Genomic DNA, 12886 nt, shown 5'->3' with positions numbered 1-12886 from the left:
ACCCACAAACAGAGCTTTCTTTTGGTGGTATTTGATCAACTCTGCGATTTTTATTTTTTGCGCTATAAACAAAAAAAGAGCGACAATTCTGAAAAAATTTTTTTAAAAATCAGAATGTTTTATCATTTTAGGCCAATTTGTTTTCTGCTCCATATTTTTGGTAAAAAAAAAAAATCGCAATAAGCGTATTTTGATTGGTTTGCACAAAAGTTATCGTGTCTACTAACTACGGGATAGATTTGTCATTTTGATTGTTCTTTTTTTTTTACTAGTAATGGCGGCAATCTGTGATTTTTTGCGGGACTGCGACATTGTGGCGGACAGATCGGACCCCTAACTGACATTTTTGACACTTTTGGGGGGACCAGTGACATTACTACAGTAATCAGTGCTATACATATGCACTGTTACTGTAATAATGACACTGGCAGGGAAGGGGTTATCATTGTGGGTGATCAATGGGTTAAATGTGACCCTAGGGGAGTGATTCTAACTGTGGAGGGGTGGGGCTTCTGAGATGACCATAGAGACCTGTAATCCTATATAGAAGGATCACAGGGGCTCTGTGATCATTCCAGGGAGAAGAACAGTCAGCTGTGTTTACAACAGCCGACCGTGCTTCTCTCTCAGCGAGGAACGATCGCGGGTGTCAGGCGGCAATCAGAGCCGCCTGCCCACTGCATCGGCTTCCCCGCTGATGAGCGGAACGGGAGCGTGCCGCCGGCTCAGCGCACTCGCCCCCTAGCCTCCTTAGAGCGAGTGCCGTACATGTACGGCGATTCGCCTGGGAGCGGCTGCCTGCCGCAGTATATGCGGCGGGCGGTCGTAAAGAGGTTAAAATCAGTTTGTTTGTTTTTTTTGCTAGAAAATTACTTAGAACCCCCAAACATTATCCGCTGGGACCACCCTATGTTAAAACGGATCGCCCGCAGTCTAAAAAAATACCACGGTTATGGCAGCTATCTGCTGCCATAACTGCAATATTTAACCTCAAAGTACGTATGTAAGTACACGGTGGGCGGTCCATAAGTGGTTAAAGTGTGCACCACAACAGTCCCACATATATGTGAATCAGCTCCACTGAAAGCCGGTCTGTTTCACAAGTTATGCAAATCATATTGCGGTTCAAAATGCATCCAATTTGGATATATGTGAACAGAGCCTTAAAGTGGAATGGCACAGAATTAACCCCCTCCTTCCCCAAAGCAAAGCAAATACATCCCAGCACCCCGCCTCCATACTCCTCTATAGAGCCCTCAGTCCTGATGCAAGCAATGGTCTGGCTCTTATCCACTTAAGCCCCGGAAGATTTTACCCCCTTCCTGACCAGGGCCTATTTTGCAATTCGGCACTGTGTGAATTTAACGGACAATTGCGCGATCGTGCGACGCTGTACCCAAATGAAATTGACGTCCTTTTTTTTCCCCATAAACAGAGCTTTCTTTTGGTGGTATTTGATCACCTGTGCGATTTTTTTGATCACGCGCTATAAACAAAAAAAAGCGTCAATTTTGCAAAAATAGCAATATTTTTCAAATTTTTTTATATGAAATTCCCCAAAAAAAAATGTAAAAATCAAAATTGTTTAACATTTTCGGCCAATTTGTTTTATGCTACATATGCTTGGTAAAAAAAAAATTGAAAAAAGCGTATTTTGATTGCTTTGCGCAAAAGTTATTGCGTTTACTAACTAAGGGAAAGATTTTTGTCATTTTTATTGTTTTTTTTTTTAATGAGTAATGGCGGCGATCTGCGATTTTTTTTGCGGGACTGCGACATTGCGGCGGACAGATCGGACCCCTGACTGACATTTTTGACACTTTTGGGGGTACCAGTGACATTACTGCAGTAATCAGTGCTATAAATATGCACTGTTACTGTAAAAATGACACTGGGAGGGAAGGGTTAACTTTATTGGAGAGGGAGGGGTTAAGTGTGTCCCTAGGGGCGTGCTTCTAACTGTGATTGGATGTGGCTGTGTGTGTAACAGTACAGATCAACGGTCCTACATAGCAGGACCATATGATCTGTGCTTTTACACAGGGGAGAATGACAGGCGGCTTTGTTTACATCAGCCGCCTGCCTTTCTCCCTCTCCACCCGACGATCGCGAGTGTCCGGCGGACATCGGGTCCGCCGGTCACACCTGCGGGCTTCCTAGTGAACGAGCGGGGGCGGGAGCGCGCCTCCGGCGGCGCGCGCTCTCCCCCTATTGGCTCCCAGGCTAGTGACGTACCGGTACGTCACTTTGCCTGGGAGGGGCTGACCAGCTAGTGGTTATGCAAATGTCAAAATGGATGGGTAGATATCAGTGTGGAGGTTCCTAGGAAAACTATTTGCATCCCAAGGTAACGCCTACATATGATGCTGAGCTTCAGTGATTGGAAGATTTGTAATCGAACGAATGAAAGAAGAGGGCCAGTGACAATCAGGTTGGGCAGCAAAGGGCTGGGTGAGCCTGGATGTCCTCCTGCCAGGAAATTAGACGGGCTCTTATTTGACTTGCTGCAGCTTCCAATGCAACGTGTGAGAAGCTCACAGTGTGCAGTAAAATCAGAGTAAGCAAATTAAATAGAGAAATAATCCTGTACAACTGTTCATGGTTTAAGGGGAGGCTGAAGTTCAGCTATAAATACTCTACCTTCTATGAAAATGTATAGTCATTGCAAGTAAAATAAGGCAGACAAATCCAAATACTGCCACCAAAATCATAAAGATCAGCTTCACAATGCCTTCTTTCAATTCATAACCTGTAGACAAAAATAAAAGAGGACAGATTACATTCTGATCTACACTATATTACCAAAAGTATTGGGACGCCTGCCTGTACACACACATGAACTTTAATGGCCTCCCAGTCTTAGTCCGTAGGGTTCAATATTGACTTGGCCCACCCTTTGCAGCTATAACAGCTTCAACTCTTCTGGGAAGACTGTCCACAAGGTTTAGGAGTGTGTCTACGGAATGTTTGACCCTTTTTCCAGAAGCATATTTGTGAGGTCAGGCACTGATGTTGGACAAGAAGGCCTTGTGGACAGCCTTCCCAGAAGAGTTGAAGCTGTTATAGCTGCAAAGGGTGGGCCAACTCAATATTGAACCCTACGGACTAAGACTGGGATGCCATTAAAGTTCATGTGCGTGTAAGGGCAGGCGTCCCAATACTTTTGACAATATAGTGTAAATCTATAGAGTGTCAAATTAGTTTTCAGAAAGAATAAATCTTAGAAAAAACTATTGCCACAATATCATAAGCAGTACTTTATAAAAAGGCTTCTGTTTTTCTTTTGGTTTTGGATAAGGTCAGATTTTTTATATCTGTGTCTCCACTCGGGAGATTGCTCTTCATTTACTGTTCTGTAGTCATTATAGGAAGCAAATGGGAAATGTGGGATTTCCTCTCACAGTCTGTTCTGGTGGTGACAATAGTCTTTATAGCAAACTGTAAAGGAAGATCTCCTTAGTAGAGATCGACTGATTACCAGCAAAGCCGATATATCGAGGGCCGATCTGCACTTTCCCCAATATATCGGAATCGGCCCCGGAGGTTACTGATATTGCTGATATTTCGGAAAGTGCTTGTACCAGAGTGATGCCTGCAGCTAGAGGCATCACCCCGGTAGCGGCATCCATAGCGTCGGTCGGCTGTCTTGTAATGACAACCGATGCGGCTGAGAAGCCGCTCAGCTGTCATTACAAGGAGTGGGAGGGGACATCCCCCCTCCCGCCGCCTTCTGCGGCTCGCCCACCGGGAGACCCGGGCAACCAGTCTGCACAGCCGCCAAAGGCCCGATCAAAGCCGCATTCAGCTCTGATCGGGTCTCCATGCAAAAACCCGGAAGTGATGTCATGAGTGACATCACTTCCGGGTACTGTCTGGCGTCAGATTAAAAAAAAAAATGACAGCATTCAAAACAGCCAAATTTGGCGTTTTGAATGCTTTTAAGTGCAGAGGAGGGGTTTGGGGTCTTTTAGACCCCCAGATCCCTCCACAAGAGTACCTGTCAAATAAAAAAAAAATTAAAATATATATATATTTTTTTTTTTTTGGTACAAAAATATCGTCCAATATCGGCCGATACCGATATGCATTGACTAAAATATCGGTATCGGTATCGGCAATGAAAAACCGATATTGGTCGATCACCACTCCCTAGTGAAGCACAGATAGCAGTATGGAGTATAATTGTAAAGCAGAACTTCACTTCATCTAAGCATTACCAACCAAAAAAATTATTTATTTCAATTTTAATATTTAAAGCAAACCCACTCATCCATCCATGTCTCCAAGCTTTATTTTGTTGAGAAACCACTTAAAAAAAACACCCCCCCCCCCCCTAGAATTTCTGGCTGTGGTCATCTTGAGAAAGGGCAGATGATTCTTGTAGCTTTTACTTCCTGGAATCTATCTGCCCTTAGCTCAGGCATGCAGGCAGGAGGCTGAGATAAACTGTGAAAATCCCTCCTCTCCCCTCCTGAAGACTTCTGGGATGTAAGACATCATTTGCCTAGACCAGAAACCAGGAAGTAACTGTTGGTGTTTTGTAGCGGGGGGACTTTGATGCAGTTGTTGCGGAGGGGGGAGTCTATTGTTGTATTGGGGATCTATTTTTGTTGAGGTCTATTTTTTCTGGAGGGTCTACTGTTGCTGGGATGGGGTCTATTGTTGCTCACAGCAGGGGATCTATTTTACTGTCTTTCTTGTTATCATTAACAAATTCCATACAAATCACTTAATAGCACAAAATGATACTTGGTTCTGTATTCTCTAAAAGGGGCGGTATTGGGAGGTAGGTAGGAGGTGGAGCCAATAGAAGGTGCTCAGAGGTGGGAAGGAAACAAAAGCGGACTCAGAAGGCGGGAGTTCCTTGCACCTATTCTCTGAGTAAAAAATCCCTGCTGGCTGGTAATGTGACAGTGTGAAGATATTTTCCAGCACAGCACAGATCTGCAGAACAAAATTTTTTACTTAACCACTTGCCAACCAGCGGTCATAGTTTTACAGCAGCAGGTAGGCTCTGTTACACAAAGTGACGTACCTGTAGTCGCTTAGTGTAACAGAAAGTGGGGGCGAACACATACGCGCCGATTGGCCAGAGGGGAAGCCAATCAGCAGAACTCGAAGGACGCAATGTCCTCTGGCCACCCTCCCCATTAGTGAAGGGGGGACCCACACAAAAAAAAGTGTATAACACTGCTAGGGACACCCCCACTGCGGTGGCGGCACCACAGGGCCCAGCACAGAGCACTACCGCTGCTATAGCAGAGAGACAGGGAGAGAGAACCCAACAAAAAGACTCACCACCACCGATCAGGTACTTACAGCCCCAAGCTAACTGCACACCATGCGGCGATCAGAAAGAGAAAGATCCAGGAGTCCACCCTAGGGGATGAAGAGGGGCCCCCTTCGCAGAAATCACCACCCATGCAGCTGTGAAAAGATGGCCCCGCTATTTTCAATGAGAAAACCACAAGAAAATGGCCGCAAAAATGGCGAAAAAGGCTTTACAAACATGGCCGTTGATCTACAGCACAAAAGGCTACAAGAAAATGGTGGCCCCGCGCGGCTCCTGTGGCCCAGGGAGGACCACAGGCTCTCTGAACAGGATCCTAGCAGGAGGAGGGGCCCTGGCTCCCACCAGGTACAGCCCCCTCCCAAAAGTCGATTGTCCAGGCAGCAGCGGCACACTCCCCACATCCCCCCACCACCATCACCAGTTCGACACCCCAGACCGACCTAAGAGGTATGGCCACCCCATGGGATGGGATGGGAGGGAAGAGGGGGGGGGTGTGGGCAGATAGGGGTTAACAAGTCAGCAGAGGACCACTGAGAAAAAAAGGGGGTTAACGCTGCATGGGAAGGAGGGGAAGACGGGGGTGTCCGACAGTCCAAGGGAGGGGCCCACGTTCACCCCAAAACCCTCAAGGTGTAGAGGGGGGACAGCTACTTACCATACCAGGAACAGGATGGGCACTGCTCCTGACAGACCACCGCTCTATCGGAATCAGGCCCAGGCCAGGTCGTATGTGCCCTCGCGAGACGTTTAACTCACAGGCCAGACTGGGGGGACCCTCTGGATCTAGATTATCCAGTCCGTCGCCCAGTCCAGCAGTTGATTGTAGAATCTCACAGGAACAAAATAACAAAGATAGGAAAAAGTTCCATATAAAAGGGAAAAATTTGCCAGGACCAGAGATCCCAGCAAGCAACTAGGTCCTTACTCCTGACTAGGCTGAAGAAAACTGAGTGCCTATAGGTGAGAATGGGAGGATACCCTCTGGGACTGCCCCATAGGCATAGTCAAGCTTTTTCCTGCCTAGCGTCCTACTGCTGTAGGGGGCAGTATAACCCAATGGTCAAGAAGATAAGGAGCGGTGTCCATCAATGAATGAAAGAGAAATACATGATTTTTCTGTGCTCTGTCATTTTTTTAAGTTGGAGGCAAGGTCTCTTTAAAGAAGCAGAAAGCTCACTAACCTGTAATAATAACTTCCACAGAGCTAGAACTCCCAATTGCATTGTGTGCGATACAAGTATAACCCCCAGAATTATCACTATGACTGCCAATCTGCAGGGTGCGATTCCGTTCCTTCAATTCTAATCCATCCTTGATCCAAGTGTAATGAGTCACAGCAGGTCTGCTGCCAAGGAAGAAGCATTTCAGCTCGATAGCGCACTCTGTTGTTCGAGATTTAAGAACTTCAACTCCAACAGCGGTATCTACAGAACAGATGCAGAGTCATGAATGGACAGGAGACGGAAATACTGCATGCCATGTTCATAAGTAAATACATTCATAAATAGGAGGATAAATGCAGGTGACAGGAAAGTGATTAAAATCAATAACCAGATTCAGGCTTTACGCACATAAGCCCATGCAGTGTACTTTTTGTAGCCAGATGTTCTGTTGCTGTGTACTGTGCAGCCCCTCCAAGACATGAATGGGTGAAGGCAGGTGTATTTAGTTTTAAAGTGGTGATCAACCGATTATCGACAAAGCCGATATGTCGAAGGCCAATATGCATTTTCCCCCGAAATATCGGAATCAGCCACCAAGGTGACCGATATTGCCAATATTTTTGGGAAAGTGCTTGTACCGGAAAGATGCCTGCAGCTAGAGGCATCACCCCGTTACCGGCGTCCATAGCCGACGGTCGGCTGTCTTGTAATGGCAACCGATGTGGCTGTCATTACAAGGAGCGGGAGGGAACGACCCCCCTCCCTCCACCATTCGCGTCTTGCCCGGGTCTCCCATCCCACTGGGAGACCCGGGCAACCAGCCTGCACGGCCCCCAAAGCCCCGATCAAAGCCGCATTCGGCTCTGATCGGGTCTCCATGTAAAAACCCGGAAGTGATGTCATGACATCACTTCCGGGTACTCAGCGCCAGATTTTAAAAATGACAACATTTAAAACAGTCAAACTTGGCGTTTTGAATGCTTTTAAGTGCAGAGGAGGGGTTTGGGGTCTTTTAGACCCCCAGATCCCTCCACAAGAGTACTTGTAAAGTGATAAAAATAAAAATTAAAAAATGTACAAAAATATCGGTCAATATCGGCCGATACTGATATGCAATGGCCAAAATATTGGTATCGGCAACGAAAAACCGATATTGGTCGATCACTACTTTAAAGTGTAAGTCCACCCTGTAATGGAACCGCAACCCACACTGTACTTGTGGACTTCTGTCAGTATACGGCTTCCTCCCAGTCGTGGACATAGGTATCAGATTTTCCCAGCCGCCCCCATACAAAGCTAGCCAACAACTTAGCTTCTTCTGGAACCTTCTCCTCTATTGAACAGTTTCACACTAAATTTATATACACTTGAGCACATCCCCCTCCTGATCAAATTACCCCTTCAGGTCAGGGATTACCTGATTACATTATCCTATGCAGACGAAATTGTGCACAGAAATATAATTAACATATCTAAAGAACAACCAACACAAACAGTATACTATTTCCCCTCAGCAGCTAACAGATCAGAGCCACCTGACACACATATCGGCTTCCCCGCTGACGATCGTGGGCGGGAGCGCGCCGCCACCGGCGCGCTTGCCCCCTAGCTCCTCCCAGGCAAATGACGTACCCATACGTGGTTTTGCCTGGGAGAGTCACTCCACCACCGTATATATACAGTATGCGGTCGGCAAGTGGTTAACTGAAGTTCCGCCTTAATACAAATTCACTTAAAGCGGTTGCATACTCAGTAAAAAAATACAAAAAAAAAACCTGCAGGAAAAAGACATAATGAGCTAGTATGCATCGCCTGGGGCCTATGCAACGCTAAGGGCGCTGTCATGTTGCCTCAGCGTCTCTTCCTGGTTCTGCGGCTCCGGCGCTGTGAGTGGCCAGAGCCGCGATGACGTCATTCCCGCGCATGCGCACAGGAGTTTCCCTTTCCGGCAAGGACCGGCAAGGAGCTCTGAAGGTTCGCCAGACCTTCAGAGCGCATCCGCCGCTGACGTCAGCGGCTGCATGCAGGGCGAATATCTCCTAAACTGTGCAGGTTTAGGAGAAATTAATTGTACCTACAGGTAAGCGTTATTATAGGCTTACCTGTAGGTAAAGGTCAAATAGCGGAGTATACTACCGCTTTAAGCTAAGCTAATCCTTCCTCATAGCTGAGCTCCTCTTATCAGTTTGGTTGCCCTTCTCTGCACTTTCTCCAGTTCCCCAATATGAATTTTTGTGAACTGGTGCCCAAAACTGAGCTGCAAATTCCAGATGAGGTCTTACTAAATGATCTGAATAATTCACATGTTGAGGAGTTTTAGGTTCTACAGTAGAAGTTATTCTTGTGGCTCTAAAGCCACCCGATCATTTCTAATATCTGTAAATGGTGTGCCCAAATACAATACGTACATTTGATGTCCAGTTTTGCCTCCTGTTGTAAAGAATATCCATTATGATAGGTAATTGTGCATCGAATATCGGTTCCATCGTCTTCAGGGGCAGGATTATAGACCAGTTCTGATTTCTCTCTCCAGTATCCTCCTAACAGATCTTCCGACCCCCTGCGGATCTGGCCAGGTTTATTCCATGTTATAGTAGGTGGGCTGGAGCCACACGTGTGATTTGCTGAGCATGCGACATTGACAGGTCTTCCTACAGTCATATATTCGGGAATTATCATTTTTGGAAGTTCTGGAGAATCTGAGGAATCAGAGGATTAAAAAAAAGGAGTTTATTTTATTAGCAATTACTTATATCTGAAACCACTTAGTTGGTGTATATCTGGATGCAGGACAAGGGCAAAGGGAGGTGTTTTGCAGTCCAGATATACTTCCTGTCTACTACTTACCTACGCGGATGCAGCATTTGTCCCTGCCGGCTCTAAGGCTGAGAACTGAGCGATCAAACACCGCTGATTGCTCAGTTTTCAGAGCTCCGTAAGCAGAGAGCTGGTGACTGTCAAGGGCTCTCTGCTCTGCCCGCCCCTCCCTCTCACTCACTGGAGTGCTGGGCTGTGGAGTATTGTTGTTTTTTTTTTTTACTTTTCAGGCTCCGTTCACATGTAGGCGTTTTGGGGCGTTTTTGGGGAGTTTTTCTGCTCTAAGATCAGCTCTCAAAACGCCCAACAAGACAAATCCTATTCATTTCAATGGCCCCTGTTCACATCTGAGCGTTTTGACGCTGTGAGCAAAACGCCCAACGCTCAAAAAAGTACATGAGCTTCTTTTTGGGCAGATTACAGGCGTTTTCCATTGGTCTCTATTCAATCTAAAAACGCCTGCACAAAAAACGCCTGTAAAAACGCCTGTAAATCGCGGTAAAAAAACGCGCGAAAACGCTACGCTCAGGTGTGAATGTAGCCTCAGTATTTTTTTGTTTATGTAATAAAAAAATAAAAAAACCCAGTGGTGATCAAACACCTTAAGGCCCCGTTCACATAGGGGCGACGCTACCTCGGAGCGGCCGCCAGGGACTTCATAACATTGAAGTGTATGGCGGTCGCCTCCTGGTCGCCCCAAAGAAGCTCCGGACCCTTTTTCTAAGTCGGAGCGACTTGTGTCGCTCCTATTAGAACGGGTCCGCAGCTTCCCTATGGGAGGCGACCTACGGCGACCTACGGCGACCTGTGAGGCGACCAGGTCGCCTCACAGGTCGCCTTAGTGTGAACGGGGACTCAAAAGAAATCTTTATTTGTGTGAAAAAAAAAAAAAAGATATAAATTGAATTTGGATGTAGCGTTGCATGACTGCACAACTGCCAGTTACAATAGCGCAGTGCTGAATAGCAAAAAAATGGTCTGGTCATGACGGGGATAAAGCCTTCCAGAAGTCAAGTCGTTAAATAGAAAAAAAATGAGAAAATTGGAATTGGGTATCACTTTAAGCCCCTGTGATAGAGACCAGGCCCTGAATTCCAATTTCGGTGACAACCTATTACCAGTACAGAAAGTGAACGTAAATCTTTCTAATGAGGACTGCAGCAAAGACCTTACACTCACGCTAACCCCTCCTGCATGCACTCCTATTCTTTATATTTTCAGAAATACATTTTCTAATTTAAAAAAAAAAAAAAATGAAAACAGAAGATTTACCTGTAACATTCAACCAAACGATACGAAGGCCTTGTGAGAATGCATTATCCTGTGAGCGCTCTGCTAATCCTGGATAGTAACTTGTCCTATCTTCTTTTCTCACCGGGTCTATCCTTAGCGTACAGCTGTTTTTCCCAGGTACCAATGAGGTTCGGTTCTGATATTGCTTTTCTACCAATGAGTTTGCTCTGCCATCAAAAATATGCATGTAGTGCAAATGAAGGCGATACCAAGCAACGCTGACAGCCCCCAAATTCTTAGGTGGGGTGTGTGTGCAGGGGATCTCTACGCAGGAGCCTTTTAAAGCATTTATAGTGCTAGGGAATTTCCAATCCTTGCCGAAAAATATTGATAGAGAGCCTGAAAAATAGAACCAATACACACACTTATCCTTTAACTGCTTTAGTAGTAAATGTACATAACAAGATGATGCGGAGAATGGTTTTCATGTTTGGTGGAAGCTCCAGTATTACGTAGATGTGATGAGAACTTGATTTGATTGGGCAAGCACATCAGCAAATTGCAATTTTTCTAATTGACTTAAAACGGTGTTCCAGCCTCACCCCCTCCCCCCCCCCCCAAAATGTAAAAGTCAGCAGCTACACATACTGTAGCTGCTGACTTTTAATATTAGGACACTTACCTATCCTGGAGTCCATCTGTTAGGAACACTCCCTTTGCACACTGAAGTGCTGTCATGAACCTGCCACTAAAGAGTTAACTTAGTGCAGACTAATTGCACTAATTGGCAAAAGGATGGCCTATTTAACCACTTTACCACTAGATTTTGCGGTCTTACGGCTGGGCCACTTTTTGCGATTCGGCGCTGTGCGACTTTAACTGACAATTGCGCGGTTGTGCGACGCCATACCCAAACAAAATTTACGTCCTTTTTTCCCCACAAACAGAGCTTTCTTTTGGTGGTATTTGATCACCTGTGCGATTTTTACTTTTTGCGCTATAAACAAAAAAAGAGCGGAAATTTTGAAAAAACAACAATATTTTTCACATTTTTTTAAATGAAATTCCCCCCAAAAAAATGTAAAAATCAAATTTTTTTAAAATTTTGGCAATTTGTTTTCTGCTACCTATGTTTGGTAAAAAAAAAAAAATCACAATAAGCGTATTTTGATTGGTTTGCGCAAAAGTTATTGCGTTTACTAACAAAGGGAAAGATTTCTGTCATTTTTGGTGTTTTTTTTTTTAACGCGTAATGGCGGCGATCTGCGATTTTTTTTTTTGCGGGACTGCGACATTGCGGCGGACAGATCGGACCCTTGACTGACATTTTTGACACTTTTGGGGGTACCAGTGACATTACTGCAGTAATCAGTGCTATATATATGCACTGTTACTGTAAAATTACACTGGCAGGGAAGGGGTTAATTTTATTGGAGAGGGAGGGGTTAATGTATGCCTGGTGCTTACTGACATGTGTGGGGGGAGGTGACTATGTGACACAAGGACAGATCCAGGGTTCAGCTATGCTGAACCCTGCAATCTGACCCTGCCTGTCACTTGGGAGATCCGCCCGCTTTGTTTACACAAGCAGGCGGATCTCCACACTAGATCCCAGACGATCGGGGAAGAGCGGTGGCGATTGCCGCTGCTCCTCCCCTGGCCCGACTCCCGTTGTGACTGAATACAGCGGGAGCGAGCCTCCGGCGGCGTGCACGCGCCGCCGAGAAAGGGGAGTGTCTGACGACGTAGTACTAAGTCGTCAGTCGATAACGAGCCACTTTGCCGCAGTAGTACTACGGTACTCAGACGGCAAGTGGTTAAACACCTCAGGAACACTGAGCCTTTGCTGTCTTGTCTGCAGCTTTACCTGTACTTCCTGATCCTGAACCTGCTGTTTCCTGTTGACTTCCTGATCGACCTCCCGGCTTGTCCACTACTTCGTCTGCTTGCTGCCCACCCTGACCTTGGCTCGTTCCTGTGACCACTCTCCTGCCTTATCCTTGTCGGCTTATCTGCTTCAGATTCTGGACTTGTTCACCTCCTGGTGGGGCAACCCTGAGGACCGCGACCTGGTGTTCAGCACGCAGCAAAACCCATCCTCACCATCAGAGGCCCTGGTGAAGACCTGCTGTCACTTAGACTCCGCACCTCAGACTAGCCCATGTCTACCACCAGTGTGACCCGTCAGTGTTCCTGTTGTACCACATCCCACGAGGTTACCTCTGCACGTCAGGCTCAGCCACCAGCACCATTACACCAGCGATGTCAGCACCACAGCCGAAGTTTCCATAGGCTGTCGGCTGCTGCCGCTGCCATTGCCGGTGAGGGAACCCAGCAGTGAAGCCTTTGCGGCTTCACGAGTGGGTCCCTAATGCGCATG

General features: G+C 46.3%; 1 protein-coding gene across 1 annotated transcript in view; it reads right to left on the bottom strand.

Moving 5' to 3' along the window:
- The window catches only part of LOC309569003 (B-cell receptor CD22-like), a gene marked incomplete at both ends in the record, with an annotated part of 263576 nt that overhangs the window by 218308 nt on the left and 32382 nt on the right, over nt 1-12886 (bottom strand). The window contains 4 exons of the mRNA XM_082274764.1: nt 2641-2749; nt 6475-6717; nt 8865-9155; nt 10546-10905. Of these exons, the coding sequence (XP_082130890.1) occupies nt 2641-2749; nt 6475-6717; nt 8865-9155; nt 10546-10905 (1003 nt within the window). The remainder of the gene's footprint in view (nt 1-2640; nt 2750-6474; nt 6718-8864; nt 9156-10545; nt 10906-12886) is intronic.

The sequence above is a fragment of the Pelophylax lessonae genome (genome assembly GCF_965119305.1).
Source record: "Pelophylax lessonae genome assembly, chromosome: 12".
In the NCBI taxonomy this organism is placed as follows: Eukaryota; Metazoa; Chordata; class Amphibia; order Anura; family Ranidae; genus Pelophylax; species Pelophylax lessonae.
The sequence above is the reverse complement of the archived record's forward strand: the minus strand, read 5'-3'. Positions and strand labels throughout refer to the sequence as shown.